Below are 17,930 nucleotides of genomic sequence, written 5' to 3'. Positions count from 1 at the left end.
CATGGGGGTAATTCTATGACTGATGTCTTGTGAAATCTCTCTGTGGAGGTCTGAAGAAAGCAACACCACAGCTATAATTTGTAAAGAAGCAGCAGTCACTTGTATATGCTGAGACAGGGGGATGGTGGTTATTTTTTGGCTTGGACGATGTCCATATTTTGTCTGTGTCCAGGGTGGAATTGTTTTCGTCTTGATTCATCATTGTCGTATAATGGCCTTGAGTGACGCTGATGTTCTGTGGAATTGTTATGTTCACCGGACAACCGTGACCCAGCTGAGGGTACCAGACCAGCTTGCGGCTGACAAGGTCTGCTTTCCTCTCATGCAATTCAAAGATGAGGGCAGAAGGGGAGCTGGCGCATTCAGGGCATCTGCTCTGGACTCTAGGCCCAGGAAAGAACAGAAGTGGAGTAGAAACCTGATGGAAAATATTGGAGCCACAGTGAGCCTGACTGGAGGAGGAAGGGAACTGGGCTGGTGGTGAGAACGACCCTCAGCAAAGGGGTGAGGCAGGGTCCAGGCAGCCAGTGAGCCCTGGTTCATTCCCCTTAGGGCCGGTGCCTCCCCAGTCTCTCCGGATGTTGGTCCCCCGCCTTCCCTTGCATCGGGAACAGATGTCGGTTTTCTCCCTACCCACGCCCCCAGCTCTGCTCCACCCACTCCCATACCCATTGCACTCAGCTCAGTCCTGGAAGCCGCTTCAATGCCAGCCCCACAGGATCCGGGGCTGAGCCTCTCTCACTCCAGATGCCAGCTCAGAGCGGAGAGATGTACAAAGGCTGATCAGTGACCTAATTCACGTGCCACAGTGGCTTCCCTATGCCTCATTTGAGAACATTCCAAATAGTAGGTGAACTGATACAAGATAGAAATGTCTACCACAAAAATCATTTCGTATGGAGCATTCATGACAGTGAAAAACTAGTTGAACTAAAAGAAAACAAACAGAAAAACCCTTTGGCTTTTACCCCGAAAATTAATGCGTAAACTGTATGTGATGTAACAATGAAATGACACTGCACATTGGATCCAACAGGAGTGCACCAGTGGGCATGTTCATGCCACACGCTCTGGGCGCTGTGTCACTGTCACCTGGGCCCAGTGGGCTGAGTCTCCTAGAGGAAAATGGCCTCAAGCGTTTACAGTTTATCTCAGGAACTACTTTTACTCCTGCTCTTGGGGGACCAATGGTCATTTTCTCCTCCAGGAAGGCGAACTTTCTATTGCCCAAACTTCTCTAGCGTTTTAATTTGATTAAGGAGAAGAATAACAAGGAACCATACGAGTAATTACTAAGTGCTTCTGAATGATCCCTCTAACATAGTACAGGAATTTGGTGCTGTTTTATTATTGTCACTATTAAATCTGGATTATCATATTTAGAATACATATTAAAAGTTAATTGATTTATTTATTTTCTCCATGCTGCGTGGCTTGCGGGACCTTAGTTCCCCGACCAGGGATTGAACCCCGGCCGAGGCAGTGAAAGCCACTGGACCACCAGGGAATACCCAGAAGTTGATTTTAGAAATCTACTACAGCTTGTTTTCTAGAGAATCAGCAGAGTGGAAAAATTAAAGTGCCTTTTTAGTTTTGCATGATGTACATTGCTGATTCATGTGATAATATGTTCCAGGCATATAAAGACTAAAACAATGTCTATTTTACATTCTATCTTAGGGTCTGTCATCTAGCAACATTTCATGCTAGGCTCATTCACACACTACAACACTGTCGATGTACAGAAGAAGCTCTTCCAAAATAACTGAAATTAAAAAATTATGTAAAATGAAAAATGTACATTGAAATATAACCGTTATGAAATTTAAAATCAATAGTACTAACAAATATTTTTTATAGCACATGTCAAATATTGTAGATTAAGGTAGTCTAGTTAATAGTAATGTGAACGTTCAAATCAAGTGCTCTTTACCAGGAAATGATATATTTAAAGTATGCCAGAGTGTGAATCACTTAACATTTCAGATGAGAACATTAACCAATACTGGGAATCCTTCATAAATATAAGGGGGTAATAATAATTTCATTATGTGGAAAATTAAAAGACATTAAACTATAATTTCAGATAACCCATTCTTTTGCAAATATACACTTTTTAAAAAGTTAATCAGCACAGAGGATTTTTAGGGCAGTGAAAATACTCTGTATGACATTATAATGATGATAAATGTCATTATACATTGTCCAAACCCACAGAATGTACAACGCCCAGAGTGAACTGTGAACTATGCACAGTGGGTGATTATGATGCCTCAGTGTAGGTTCATCCCTAGTGAAAAATGTACCCTCTGGTGGTAGTGTCGATAATGCAGGAGGCCATGCGTGGGTGGGGACAGAGGGAAATGGGAGATCTCTGTACCTTCTCAATTTTGTTGTAAACCTAAAACTCCTCTAAAAAACTGTCTTTAAAAATTTTATTAACATCACATATCTTTCAAATTCTAACATAATATTAGTAATGTAAACTAGAATATATTAACAGTATTCATAATTTGATATTAAATTATCATTACTTTTAATTACTGCATAATTCAGTATTAATAGTATAAGCACAGGTTATATGTTAATGAAATTGAAATTTATATGTTTACCATTAAAATATTCCGCTATGACTTAATATTTTCACTAATTACTGTATCATCAATACTGCAATGATTATTATTTTAATTCACCCTTCTACTCAAAATCTCATTGGTTTTTCTTTGGAATTCCAGATATGACTGCAGTCCACCTATCATAGAATCCTGCTATTCTAAATCTGAGGGCTCTCACTGCCTGGGCGCTGCAGGAAGAAATGTAACTTTGTTTTCACCTCAGTCATATTTGATTTCTAACATTTTAATTAAAACTTTTAAAATGTGAAAACCCCTAAGAATAGTCTCTTTATTAAATGCAGTGGAACTTGAATTTAGCTATAGCTCTTCTCATTCAATTCAAAGATGCTTTTCAGAACGCTTCCACATGCATGTGATCGTGAATCACCGTTTGGATAACCTTTCTCGGGGCTAGTTTTCCCCAAAGGGCAGCTGTACAGTTTGTCTTCAGGAACTAATAAACTGAGTGAGGGATACCTTTGAATATTAAATGTAGTGGGGATATTAATCTTCTAAATACAGTGCAGTTATCACCCAGAGGTTGCCTTCCCATATGGAGAAGACTAGAAACCAGCTGATTGTTCTCCTTGCTGCAGTTACGGCTGATTTACTCAGAGGACCGTGGCTGGGCTCTGGGCACTGTGGAGAGGAGGGTCACAGAGCAGTGTACGCGAATGATTTGGCAACACTAGAACCAGCTGTAGAGATAGTTCTGCATGTCATTCAATATCTTATATATTTAAACTTAGTAATCTCCAGGTCTTAACGCATGTCTTATGGAGGAACTTCTCAAAGGATTTGAGGACCTGCTTTCTTATCTGGGAGGTATTGTCCGTGTATAACTGTAGTGTGAGGTGATGGAATACACCAGGGGTAGAAAAACCTGGTTCCCATGCACCATCTGAGGACACAGAGGTAGGTGACAGAGAGAGTGGTTTTCATGTCCTGTATGGAAAACAGCAGTGAGAGCCCTCCCCAATAACATGAACCGAAACCTAGAAATAAGGTGCATACAAGTTCATCGTGATAGACATTTGTTTTACTGCTGTTACATGAACTACTCCCTCTCAAAAATGTTTTAAGACGATAATACAGGCTTGCCTTGGAGACACTGTGCGATCAGCTCCAGACAAGAGCAAAAAGCGAACATTGCAATAAAGCAAGTCACATGAAAGTTTTGGTTTCCCAGTGCATATAAAAGTGACGTTTACACTATGCTGCAGCCTCTTAAATGTGCAATAGCATTATGTCTGTCTAAAAAGTGTACAGACCTTAGTTAAAAATGCTTTACTGCTAAAGAATGCCAAACATCATCTGAGACTTCAGTGAGTCCTGCAGTAACATCAAGGTCACTGATCACAGAGCACCATACCAATATAATAATAATGAAAAAGTTTGAAATATTGCAAGAATTGCCAAAATGTGACCCAGAGACATTAAGTGAGAAGACGCTTGAAAAAATGGCGCCAATAGACTTGATCAATGCACAGCGTTGCCACAAACCTTCAATTTGTGACAAACTCAGCATCTGTGAAGCGAATAAAGTGCAGTCCAGTAAATCGAGCAGGCCTGTGTTTCAAACATTTTCATGTCAGATCAGCCTGGCTGGTTCTTCTGAAGACTGTCAAAAGTCATCACAAATAAAAAAGTCTGAGCAAACGTCACAGCCGAGAGAAGCTTAAGGAACCATTCTGAATAAACGTGATGTGGTGTGTGTACTGGATGGGGTTCTGAAACAGTAAGGGTGAACCTAGGGGAATCTGAATAACGTGGGCGTTAGTTAATAATGTATCAATACTCACAAGTCGCGTCAAATATGGCAGTGGTGCACGATGGTAAGAGAGTAAGTGGCGCAAGCAGCTTACTGAAGGGTGAGACAGTTGTAAAGTGCCTTGCGAAGCTTTCAGAAAAGCACCAACACAGAGAAGGTTTGCTAAGACTGGCAGAGTATTCCGTGTGTGGGGGTTTTTTATTTGTTTCGTTTTGGTTTTGGTTTTTCTGGCTCCAGTGTTTAAGGAGATACCTCTCAAATCACAAGGTGACCATTAAGCTAATAGAACAGAGACCTCAGTGGCATTCATGACAAAACCTTTTACAGGAAGAGTTCAGAAAATCAGTAAATAAACAACTAAGCCCAGACCACATAAAGTGTCAACAAATCCCAGGAAGCCAGGAGAATCTGATTTCTAGGTACATTATAATGTTCAAAATATCTAGTATTCGACAAAAATTGTCATGCAAAGAAACAAGAAAGTACAACCCATCCTCAGGGAGAAGAAAAATTAACAGATACTGTACCTGAGGGAGTACAGACATTGGACTTGACGAGAGACGAGACAAAGGCTTTACACAACTGTCTCAATGATGCTCAAAGAACGAAAGGAAGCAGGCAAATGACGCTTCACCGAATCAAGAGTTTCGGTAAAGAGACAGAAATTATACAATGGAGTCAACTAGGAATTCTGGAGTGGAGAATTGCTATGGGTTTTTACCTCTATGTTTTATATTATATAAAATACTAATAGAGGGCTGCAGCATCAGATTTGAGCAGGCAGAATAAATAACCAGTGAATATGAAGAAAAAAATCCACTGAGATTATCAAGTAGTGTTTTATAAATGAGTCAAAGGTGGTCCTTGTATATTGGGCCTCCTGTTTACGTCTTCACAAGAGACTAGGCCCATTAGCTCAAAAGCCCATCAGTGCCAAATTAAAATTTTTATATACTGAATTGTCTTAAACATAACATAGCTCAAATGAGATTTTTAACCATTTAGAGCCTGCCTGCTGTGCATACCCTGTGAAAATGCACCCAACATTTGACCAGCTGACCATAGATAAGCTAAACCATGGGTATACAAGCCTCTAAGCTGCTGCTGGCCTTTTATAGTCCTCTGACCAAGAGACTCCCCATCTTTGGGCTGAGAGACTTCAACTGGACAAGGAAACCACCACCCCTTTCCAAACACCTTCTCCCCCAGGTGTTCCCTTGTTATCTTCCCCTTCCTGGTGGTGGTCCCGCACTCTAGCCGCTGGAAGGAGTTATCCTTGATAGGGAAGGTGCACCTTTGTGCCACCCAATACATCTCATTTTGTGATGCCACCCCTCTGTGGTCATGACTTTATGTGATCAGTCCTGAAATCCCTTGATCTCACTGAAAATGCCCAGCACACTCATATGCATAGGTCAGTGTAGACTCCAGTGTAACATGAGCTCCTCTGAGAAGGGAGTGTGCACATCATTCCTGGGGGTCCCAGCACCTACACAGGCCCTGCCCCAAGCAGCACCAGGCCCTTCCCTCCTGGAGACACAGGCAGAGGAAGTGATTTCTGACTAAGCCACCAAATAAGTCTCAAATTCAGCTGTGGCCCAGGATCACAGCTAAAGTCAACTATAGCTTTAGGGTAAATTAGGTATGTCCTAAGCAGATTAAATGTAATAGTAATACAAATCTATTATATTTTTAAGTGATGTGAAATATTTCAATATAAAAATGAGGTAAGGAAGAGTGGTGTTTCCAGATCTCAATTTATAAAAAATATTCTCTATTTGCAAACACGAAGTGCCTACTACCTGCAGTAACAACTTGGTGTATACAGTATCAACTCAGCAGTACTCACTACAACTCCAAGAGAGAGGCATGAAGCTTACTTCTACCTTAGAATGGAGGAAACTGAACCACAGAAAGGTTCAGTAACAAGGTCTCATGGGCTGTGACAGTGGAAATAACCCATTGGGGGGGGGGGTCTGTCTTCCAGATCTGAACTTCTGACTAGTTTGTTCCACTTGACCCTTGTTCACACTTCCATGTGTCCCTGCCTTCTCACAGCCAATACCCCTCCAGCCACAGCACCAAGATGTTCAATTTTGGTTGGTCATCATCCTCGCACACGACTGTTTCCACCCTAGCTGAACAGTAGAATCACTTTTTTTTTAATGATGATGTATTGGTTTCACCCCGAGATGTGCTTATTTAATCAGCCTGTCACGCTGTGATTTGGGGACTGTGCTAGTTTGGGAAGAGCACAGATCAGCTGAGTCCTCTTGAGTGAGGTTTAGGCTCAGCATGGAAGTCTGCTGAAGGGCAGCACATTTCCAAGCCCTAGGCGCAAAGCAGGACGGACCTGCTTTGAGAGAACTTTCATTTTGCTTGGGGAAAAGAACATTAATAAGACAGGCTTGTGTGGTGTCTGATAGGTTAGGGGATATTATATTGCTGGGGTCTTCTTTTCAGGGCTGCTCTGTGTGTGTGTGTTGGCGGGGAGGGCACAATAATGGCTCCGTTTGGGAAGCAGGACTCACCTGAATAAGATGTGGGATGGCGTCATACGATGAGCTCCTGCCCCCAGCTAGCTCAACTCAGGGGCTTCACGGAAAAATCCAAGGAGTGTTCTTGGCCTGGAACAGCAGAGCTGCCCGTCTCTCTGGCCCCGCAGAGCTGCCCAGGGGCAGAGACAGGCTGGGGACTACCCCGTGGTTTACACTAGACGTCCATGATACTGTCCACCTGGTAGGCCAGGGTCATGGCACACTGAGAAACCAGCCAGTGGGGTGAAGGCCCCTGTTGTGTCACCATCGGTGCATAGATGAGACAGCTGATGTTGGTGGGAAGCTGGAATGAGTGGAGGTGAGCTGTGTGGAAGGGGCTGTGGAGAAAGGGAAGACAGAGAATCGGGCCGAGTCTCCCCGACACGCCATGGAGTGCAGACCCAGATCTGTGTCTTTGCAGCTGCATGGAGAAAACTACAACTTCACCAACAGACTAGACTTTTCAGCAACCAACTTTATTGTTTAAATATTTACAAATAATCTGTTGGAAAAAGTTTAATTTCTTACAAAATTCTGCATTCAGTATTCCCAGATCACCTTACTGTTTGCATTTATATGTCAGGTTTTTCCCCATAAATAGTTCTCTCAAAGTTCTGAATTATTTGCTGAATTGTATGTTAAAGGCTCTTTTAAAGGGTTTTTCACCCCCTCAACTTAGCTTTTCTGAATGTGAAGTCTAGATGAAGTTTTCGCCACACTGATTTTAGGACTGCTGTCTCCTCAGTGTGAGAACCTTAACGTTGATTATGAAATGAGAGATCACTGAGTGTCATCCTTATTTCATGACACTGAGCGTGTTTTGTACAGTCTGAATCCACACAGGTACCACAAGTGTGGCTCTATGAATAAAGGATTTCTCATGATTTTACACTGAATCACTTCTCCTGGATGCATGACTTGGTATTCCTTAAGAGCCTTCATCCTCTTACTTCCTGTTGTAGTGGGTATTTATTCCTTCACTGAGTTTTCTCGTGCACATCAAGACTGTGCTTGGCTGAACGTTTGTTCACAGTGATTAGACCTAGGGGCTCTCCCAAATGGAGTTTGCCCATGTTGTTTAACCATGAATTATAAATGAAAGCATTTGCACATTGATGGCAGACCTGGATCCTCCCTGATGCAAGTCCCCTAGTGTGTTTAAAGTTTAGAGCTGTTGTTATTATTGACAGTATGAGTTCTCTCATGTCATCTATGGTCAGACCACTGACTGAAGGTTTTGCCACATAAATATCACACATATGGACTCTCTTCCATATAAATTTGCATATGTCAAGTTGAATAAGGATAACCGAAGGATCTTCCCCATTGATTACAGCGTTTTCTTCGATGTGAGTCCTCTGGTGTGTTTAAATGTTAAAGCTACGGTTGAAGTCTTGTCCACGTTTGTTACATTTATAATACCATGTCATCTGAGGTCAGAATACTTACTGAAGGCATTCATAATTTTCTCTCCATTGTGGGTTCCCTCATGTCGTCTAAGGGCAGAACACTGGCTGAAGGATTTGCCACAAAGATGACACTCATACGGTTTCTCTCCAGTGTGAGTTCTCTCGTGTCGTCTAAGAGCAGAACATTTACTGAATGCTTTCCCACAGAGTTGACATTCATACGGCTGCTCTCCAGTGTGTGTTCTCTCATGCTGTCTGAGGTTAGAGGACTGACTAAAGGCTTTCCCACAGAGATGACATTCATATGGTTTCTCTCCGGTGTGAGTTAGATTGTGTTTTCTAAGGTCAGAGCTTTGAATAAAGGCATTCCCACAGATGTGGCATTCATACGGTTTCTCTCCAGTGTGAGTCATCTCGTGTCTTCTAAGGCTAGAGCAATTACTGAAGGCTTTCCCGCACAGATGGCACTCACACGATTTACCTCTAGTGTGGATCTGCTTATGTTGATTAAGGTATGATTGGTCACTAAGGGATTTTTTACACTGTTTGTTGATACAGGGTGTCTTTTCCGTGTGAGTTAACAAATGTTGACTCAGTGTGGAGCTATGAGTGAAATCTTCTCCCAAAACATTACATTCGAAGGGATCCTCTGGAGTGTGAGATACTTGCTTTTGGGAAGGAGATAAAAGGCTATTAACGGTTTGTCCACATACATACATTCTTTTCTCTACACGTGAATCTAAAACAAAGCATTCAGTGAGAGTCTCCATTTAAAATCCTTCCGATATGACCTGCATACGCCTGATGTGTTACTCCCTGCATACACAAAGGCTTTCTCTTTATAGCCTCCCCGCTGCAGAAGTTATAGGCTAATTTTGAAGACTGCAATATGTTTCAAAGACTAGGCATATGAGCAATGTTTATACAGTTGCCCCTTTTTTTTAAGATCTGAGGTTATGGTTTTGAGCTCAGGTTAATCTCTGCACTAAATTCAAACCACCCATAACTTTTTGCTCAGAAATAGCTTAACCCCAACTTAATGTAAATCAGGCTATTGTGCTCAATTACTAACATTCCATTGCCAGGTCTTTAATTTGGATGACCAGGGTTAACACTCAGGAAACTTACCAGTGGGATGATTGTAGATGTGTCTTTCCTGCTGATATGCTGTGTGGCTAACATTTCTTTAAGGGCACTTTCCCTGCCTAAAATAATTGAAAAAAAAAATTAGAATGCCATTAGGGGAATGAAAGTGTTGAAAAGCTCCAAGACCTTTATGAGTATGTTTCAAAAATTGGTACTTCAATAGGGAATACTCTAGGAAACAGAAACACATTATAGGGCATTGACAATTAGGAAAGATTTTCAGGACTGAAATATGAAAATATTAAAATGGAGATGAGATGTTGGGTAGAGAGAGGGAAAACCTTCAAAGGGGAGGATGAGAACAAGAGTTATTATGTGAAAGTTTAACTTTCCCTAAAGCCCAAAAAAGATAATGGCAGGAGTACACATGAATGTGACTGAAATATGTAAGGAATAATAACATCTAAAGAATTTTGCCCCAATGTCGTTCACCTACGTTTTAGAAAACCTCACTCACTTAACAAAATCTTCAGTTGATGTTTCTAAGTACATACTCACTCACTGACTAGGCACCTCCTCATACTGAAGCACAGGCTGCTGCTGCATACCTGGACTGTGGCTTTGGAAAAATCCTCTTCCTTCAATCCACAGCTCTTCACCTTGGTCCAGCTGGAAAATCACATCTGATTTGCAATGCTGATACCCTGTTCATGGAAAAAAGGTGGATTTTGAGTTCTGTGCTAATAAAAGGGCATTATCATCAAGTTCAGGACACGCTACTGAGGAAGAACAAGGAGACCACTGAAGTTCAGCCCAGGCAACAACACCATGAGCAGAGGAAACACTGAAGTACAGATCATGTGACCAAAATAGTGAAGACCTCTGGATGCTGATGTCCATGGCCAAGTTCGAAGACAGAACACAGAATCCTCAGTCTTTTAAAAAATGGAGAAATTAAATGTCTCCACAGTCGGTTGAATATTATCTTCAAACAGACGCCAGTAAACATAAGTCCCACAAGAATAATCAAGGTTTTGCTATTTTCTCTAGTCTGCTGTCAAGCCTCAGCATAGTGACTAGAGCAGAATATTTAGAAAATATTTACTCAATTTATTTATGCATTCAAAAACATTCATTGGGTTCCTGGGTCTGTTCTGAGTGTGAGAGATTGAGTAGCAAGAAAGACATTAAATTGTGGTCAAGACTACATTTTAGTGGGGTGACAAACTAGATGTAAGTAATATATTAAACAACTTTCTCTCATGTAGTTATAAGGTCTATGAAAGAATCAGGACAGGGAGTGGAGTGAGTATGCAGAAGCTGTTCTAGATACTTATCGACTGAATCAATGAATACCTACCTACCTACCTACCAACCTACTTACCTACCTACCTGCATACATACATAAATGTTGACAGACTCACCCACGGAGACCAGATGACTGATGTTCTCCAGCATCACATCTCTGAACAGCTTTCTCTGGGATGTGTCCAGCAGGGCCCACTCTTCCTGGGTGAAGCTGATTGCTACATCTTCAAATGTCACTGATTCCTAAACATGGATATTGTGGTTCAGACAGAGCAGCCCCTACTAATGTCCAGAGCAGGAGGGTTGATGTGGCAGCACTAAGGAAAGGGGCGGAGAAGCTGGGTGTACAGAAAGATCAAACGGAGTTTGGGGTTCCCATCAGTTCCTTCTCAGTGCTGAGCTGGCAACTGCTTTTCAATATATCACACAGATATGCACAGTCTGAATTAATAAAACTTTATTATAAAGGAATATCACACGAAGTGTGGTGTAATAAAAAAAACCCTGGAAATCTGCCCAAAAAACTGGTAATTGTGAGTTCAGACATGTGATTAAAAGCTGCATTTGAAAATTCATAAAACTCTTCCTGATTAATTTCCAATAACTTATTGACACATCCAAGGCAAATGATTTGCCACTTTTTTTTTTTTTTTTGCGGTACGCGGGCCTCTCACTGCTGTGGCACAGGCTCCATATGCGCAGGCCCAGCGGCCATGGCCCATGGGCCCAGCGGCACGTGGGACCCTCCCGGACCAGGGCACGAACCCGCGTCCCCCGCATTGGCAGGCGGACTCTCAACAACCGCGCCACCAGGGAAGCCCTGATTTGCCACTTTTAAACCATAACTGTAGTTGTATCATTCCCCTAAATGAACTTCAGACTCATCTATTAAATGGTTTAATAACCTGTTATGAGTATTGAAAGATCCAATGAAGTAATGAAGTTCTCCCTACCTAAGTAAACATGTATTAAATACAAGCCTTAGTCTATTACTTATTAAAATGTCCGAGAACCTTGAAACCATCTCCAGCATTATTCAGAAATGAACAAGTTTCATACAGGACTTGGTATCAACAGGCGTGGTCTCACTGAACTCTACAGAACTTGGGCGTTCATAAGAAGGTATGAGGTCAGATGGTCCAGCAGCACAAGCCGGGGGGACTCTGGGGTGGCTGTGCTGAAGGACAGACCCAGCCTGACCCGTCCCTCTGGTGGGAGGACCCCCACTCTCAATGTTTTCTGGGACCTCAAACACCAGTCCTTACTGTCGCCTTTCTTTAGCTTGTCTCTCTGCTGAAGGATAACAGAAGCCTCTTGACTGGTTTTGATCTATCTAGTTCTTTAAAACTTTCCACAGGGTCTTAAATTTTACTCTATTCCTCCTCAATATGGAGCCACAATTAAGGAAATAATACTCCCTATACATTAATTCCAGTTACCAAAAATGAAAAAAAGCGTTGATTTTCTTTTTAAGAAGTTCCTAAAAGAGCAAATATATTCTATCAAAACTTTAAAATTAGAAAAAAATAAATGAATGATCCCTCATGCCTCCTTTGGCCTCAGCTTCTCTCGTGCTCCCTTCACAGCTCGCAGCCCGCACCCAGGACCTGTGAAGACAGGACTGACTGAACCCACCTCATGAGACCCTGGCCTCCCCATTGGGCTGTAATGTTCTCCTCCTCCCTCCTCTCTATTCACCACAACCTTAGACCACGATAGCCACTAACGTGATTATCGACTGAATTATTCCCCAATGAGACCATGGACAGATTAGAGAAAGAAAACTTCTCTCACCTCTTCTGTAAATACACAAGCTTAGCAGAGGCTGGAATAAAAGAGTGTGATGTTAGGAAGGATACTAGTTATTAAGGAGTTCTTGACCCATGACAACCATCCCAGAGTCCTGGGGAAATTTCATTGGAGCTCAGATGCCTGAATGTTTCTTGACTGCACTTAGAACATCCATGCAAGTAAGAGAATCCTGCCCATCTGCTGTCAGCAGCAGTGTGTGCAATTCCAGCAGAAAGAGGCACTGCTTACTCACCAATGGCTGCATTGTCAGTAACTCAGCTGCGAGCAGTCTTTCTCTGGGTTTTCACTCACAGACAGTCCAAGCACTAAGCAGGCAGAGCTGCGGATGGAGAAGAAGCCGTGAGACTCCAGTCCTGTGCACACCTTCATGAAGCCCCAAACCTTCACCAGGATGTGACGCCCAGTCTAACCAACAAACATGCAGTGCACACCCTACTGGAAACACACAGAGGCCTCTACTCCTCTCCCAGGGTCAAAAGTAAGAAGACTTTAACTGTGGTTGTTGATTTAAAAAGTAGAAATACAAATAACTTACAGACAAGAACATGGAAAGTATTGAGCTTCATATGTTAATTAGCCTGTGGTACCCAGAGTTATTCAGTTCTCTCCCTGACTCCAAACCAGTGACCCCTGACCCACGCTGCACGTAGATTTTGGTTCCCACCTGCAGGTAAACACTGGGAATTCTCAGATTTCATTATTCTGACAGGGGTTCCCCAGCATTCATGGCAGTGCTCCCTTAACTCTGTTGGATCTGACCCCCACGGACCTGGAAGTCAATCAACTAAAAGTCTGTTTTATGAGGGAGTTAACTTAAGGACTTATTCCACTTGGAGGAACCGTGGCACCCACCCTTCCGGTCTCGTCCTTAACATCCGCTGCTCCAGAAGGGAGCAGAGGTACACAAGCCATAGTGTTCCGGTCGTGGACTGTCTTGAGCCCTCTGTGTCGAGGATGGCTGGGCTAACTCCAGCTGATCATCTTAGTAAAGGGGTAGCTGAAATCCTTGAAATCATGTTCTGCATTAATCTTCATTAGCTGCAATATCCCTGCATTTCATTATACACAAACACACGTATGTGTACATGCATATATATATATATATATATATGTGCACACAAATGTGTGCAAGAGACACACAGAGAAAGCATTTATAAAGTGTAAATTCTCCCCTGAAATACCAATAACTAAATATATTTCACAGGAAAATGATGATAATGCATCATAAACAAAAGCAGGATTAACTCACCCATTTGTACCTGAGGTCCAGAAAAAGAAAAAAAAAAAAGTTTGTATCAAACATGACTTAGTGCTTGGATATTTACGTATATTCACTCATTTAGGCCTTAAAATAAACCTGGCGATTTTAGTTTGTTTACCAATATAACAAATGACATACACAGAAGAGGTCCAAAAAGTTAATCATATAACAAAGTCACAGCTAGAAATGACGCGTCTATAATTTTAATTTTGTTCTGCCTGTCTCCTATGCTCATATTCCTTATGCAACACACATCATATCCAGGTTTTACCTGGAATACTTCCTCTGACATTAATCAGGAGCCCCAACCTGTAACTACAACCCCTCTGCCTTCTGATACCCCAAACTCAGGTCCTCTGCCACATGGGGACCCCCAATGTACTTGTTTCACTTCTCAAACATCGAGCTACATCTCTCTACATTTTTCCTGCTCAGTTTAATCCACACTTACTCATTTCAACAGGCACTTACCAAGACCAGAACATTTTCTATGTCCCTTGGACTATTAACCGTATTTCCCCATCAAAATCCCAATAGCAGGTGACTCCTCGTACCTGCCTTTTCCATGACTGCATCCGACACACACTACTACTAAGTTGACCCCTGCCTAACACAGAATCACCTACTCCTAGTTGTTTTCAAATATATCTGGCAACTCTACTATGTCTGGCAAAGTAAAACAGAAATATTTCAAATATTTGCTCCATAAATATTTCAAATTGTCACCATGCCTTTTGAATCTGCACTCTTCACGTTTCAAAAGATGAGGTTATTTCCTACTACACATAGTGTATTAGTTTGCTAAGGCTGCTGGAACAAAGTATCACAGACTGGGTGGCTTAAGCAGATTTACTTTCTCACAATTCTGGAGGCTCTAAGTCCGAAATCAAAGTGAAGCCAGGGTTGGTCTCTTCCGAGGCCGCCCTTCTTAGCTTCCGGATGGCTGTCTTCTCCCTGTGTCTTCCCACTGGACATGTCTGTGCCATAATCTCCTATTCTTGCAAAGACACCAGCCGAATTGGATTAGGGCCCATCCTAAGAACCTCATTTTAATTTAATCACCGCTTTTAAGGCCTAATCTCCAAATACCATCACACTCTGAGGTCTGAGGATGGCTTCAATATTTGACTTTTGGGGGCACACAATTCAGTTCATAACACAGACGGATTACATGATGTGACAAAGTAACTCGGTTCACCATCATGATCGCTACAGATATTCCTACATTCCTACCCCTGGGTTACTCCTTTTCTCCCTTCAAATTGACGGGTCATGCTGCCTCTAGTCTAGCGTCTCCAGCTGAACTCTTTTCTCTCCTGTTTTCTTGTTCTCCTTTACCGGACACCTGTCCATCAGTCCCCTCATCAGTTAAGCTCATTATGTCTCTTTTTACTTGAAGCAAAAATCTCCTCTGAACCTATTTTTTCTCAAGTCCCTGCCCATCTATCCTCCCTTCACCATCAAGCTGGAAGTACAGCCGTCAGCCCCTCATGTCCTCCTCTCCCTTGACTTGCAAAGACCCTCAATGTTTATCTCACGCATACATATTGTTAATATCACCAAGTATCTCCCCACAGATAGAGTCTTCCTTTAAAACAAAAGTTGAAACTTGACCTCCTTTCCGGAACATTTTCCTAGCCTAAACTGACACCTCATTCTCCTGTCTTCGATCTACTCTGTCATCAGTCCTCTGCAAAGAATTCCTCGGTCCTACTGGAGTGTCTCAAGACTTAATGGGAGCTCCTGTTCTCCTCTCACACATTTATTCAATTGCTCTCATTTCTTCTACTGCTATCTCTGTTGAAAATGACCAGCTTCTTGTCTGGATTCCATTTCTGTGCTATCATCTCTCCTTGCAAACTTACATACACCTAAAACGAAATATTTCTCAGGACAACACCTCTGCCCCTCCAAATACAAAAATCACTCCTCCTCTAGTCTTCAGTCTTAGTTAACGGCTCCACCAGACATCCTGGCATTGATGTGTGCATGACCTGGCTGAGCCCACACACATACTGCTGTTATCTCTACACTGGGGGACTGGTATCAACCTTCATTTCCACCCAATCCACACACACAACCTTCCCACCCATACACAATTTATGTCAGCATCAGTTTAAATCTCAACTAGCAGGAGACTTTCACTAAACTCCAACCAAGTTAAACCTTTCCCTTCCCCTCTGCCCTAACTTACACAGAACTCTACCACTCCTTGAGGCCATTCACCTAATTAGTCATTAGATATTTATATATGCTCTGCCCTCCCAGTGGTCTAAATCTACCTATACATGGTAAGATTAGGCAAGTTCACCTCTGACCATTACATATGAATTATAAATACAGAGAAACTCTATGTCCACAGTAAGGAAACTTGCCCCCAAGTGGCTGCACTCATGTGATCCATCATTTCCTGATTATAAACTCTTCTGAAATAACGGAGTTGTCTTTCCTGACAAAAATTCTCTCTACTACTTACCCAAACCCATGGAAAAGCCAAAGAAGTCAACTCTTTATTGAGGATGCAGTCACCACCCAAACGAACTCAGAGTTTCTTTCTCTCTCTAGATAAACCAGCTTTTCATGGCAAGCCCTCTTTGTAAGCAGCTGATAATCTCATCAATCATGTAAATCGAAAGACATACCCTGATTAATTTGCATGCCAAGTCAATGTAGATCTAATCAAGGCATGCCTTTTTTTTTTTTTTTTTTTGCGATACGCGGGCCCCTCACCGCTGTGGCCTCTCCCCGCTGTGGCCTCTCCCGTTGCGGAGCACAAGCTCCGGACGCGCAGGCTCAGTGGCCACGGCTCACGGGCCCAGCCTCTCCGCGGCATGTGGGATCCTCCCGGACCGGGGCACGAACCCATGTCCCCTGCATCGGCAGGCGGACTCTCAACCACTGCGCGGCCAGGGAAGCCCAAGGCATGCCTTTTTTAATCAAATATTTTCTCACTAATTAGGTAAATCACATAAATGGAATTAAGGAAAACAGATGATATCCTTTCATTCTTTTTCTAAAAATGCTTTATTTTTTTAGAGTTGTTTTAGGTTCCAAGCAAACTGAGCAGAAAGTACAGACAACAAAGTCTATGGATAACTCTTATGGAAGATCTAAGAAGCTCTTTACCCAAACATGTCATCAATATTGATCACATATTAGGTAACAGGAGTATTCTTATAATCTTGCCATTTATTCATTTGCCATTATTATTATTATTTTTTCTTTTCTTCTGGCCATGGCACGTGCGGCTTGTGGGATCTCAGTTCCCCGACCAGGGACCGAACTTGGACCCTTGGCAGTGAGAGTGCAGAGTCCTAACCACTGGACCGCCAGGGAATTCCCTCATTTGCCATTATTATTGTCACTTTTCCTTTCATGAAACCGACCTGGAAAGGATTCATGTGACTTAACAAAAACTACGCAGCATATAATTGGTTGAACTACGTTTCACGCTCACGTGTATCTGGCTCAAAAGTCTGTTCCCTGACCACAGTTTCATGTGAGTTATGTCCTCTCATGGTTCGGTGTGCAGGTGAGGGCGGTGAGGATAGGCCTGAGTTACACGGGGGCGTCGCTTCCACCACCTGGCAGGCGAGTGTGGCCTGGAATTGAAAGTGACCGCACAGCGTAGCAGCGCCTCCTGCAGAAGAGCCCCGGCATCCTCCCTCCCCTGGCCTGAGGTGTGGACTTCCAGGAGCTGCAGGACTTGGAATCTGGCATTCTGAGGCCAACAGAGAGGATGTTAGAAGCAGAGAGGAAGTCTTCAGTGCTGGGAGGAATATTTTAGTTCCAGTTATAGCAGGGAATCCATCCTTTCTAGTTGAGACAATACTTTGGTTGTTGAGCCCACTCTCATACTGAGCTTCTGAAGATGTTGGGCTACTGCCTGCAGGAATCCACCTGACGAGAAGGAGTTCACCAGTTTTAGGCTGTGGAGTCAATCAACTTCAGAGACAGCCATCATGAACCCCTAGTCAGGCACGAGGGGAATGTCCACCAACTCCAGGAAACACAGAGCCTGCAGCCTGGGCAGGTTCATCATCTGCCTGCCTTGGAAGGTAAGAAGAGGGTCCAGGACAAGGTTGTGTTAGAAAAGCAGTGGAGAGAAGTCACTTTCCTTGAAGATCCGTG

The 17,930-nt window shown here is 42.7% G+C and overlaps 1 protein-coding gene across 3 annotated transcripts in view; it reads right to left on the bottom strand.

The window, feature by feature from the left end:
* LOC115838871 (zinc finger protein 705A-like) overlaps positions 1-17,930 on the bottom strand; it is a 38,129-nt gene that overhangs the window by 11,521 nt on the left and 8,678 nt on the right. The window contains exons 1-6 of one of the 3 annotated variants that reach the window (XM_060291498.1): positions 13,788-13,799; positions 12,771-12,857; positions 10,843-10,969; positions 10,027-10,122; positions 9,461-9,537; positions 7,390-9,000 (exon numbers count right to left, since the gene is read on the bottom strand). In XM_060291498.1, the coding sequence (XP_060147481.1) occupies positions 8,350-9,000; positions 9,461-9,537; positions 10,027-10,122; positions 10,843-10,969; positions 12,771-12,782 (963 nt within the window). In that variant the 5' untranslated portion in view covers positions 12,783-12,857; positions 13,788-13,799 and the 3' untranslated portion in view covers positions 7,390-8,349. Of the gene's footprint in view, positions 1-7,389; positions 9,001-9,460; positions 9,538-10,026; positions 10,123-10,842; positions 10,970-12,770; positions 13,588-13,787; positions 13,800-17,930 lie in introns of those variants that run through there. The other 2 variants (XM_060291493.1, XM_070044617.1) reach the window with 2 other exon arrangements.

Source organism: Globicephala melas, chromosome 21, assembly GCF_963455315.2.
Source record: "Globicephala melas chromosome 21, mGloMel1.2, whole genome shotgun sequence".
NCBI lineage: Eukaryota > Metazoa > Chordata > Mammalia > Artiodactyla > Delphinidae > Globicephala > Globicephala melas.
Note: the sequence above shows the minus strand (reverse complement) of the source record. Positions and strands in the feature narration are given on the sequence as shown.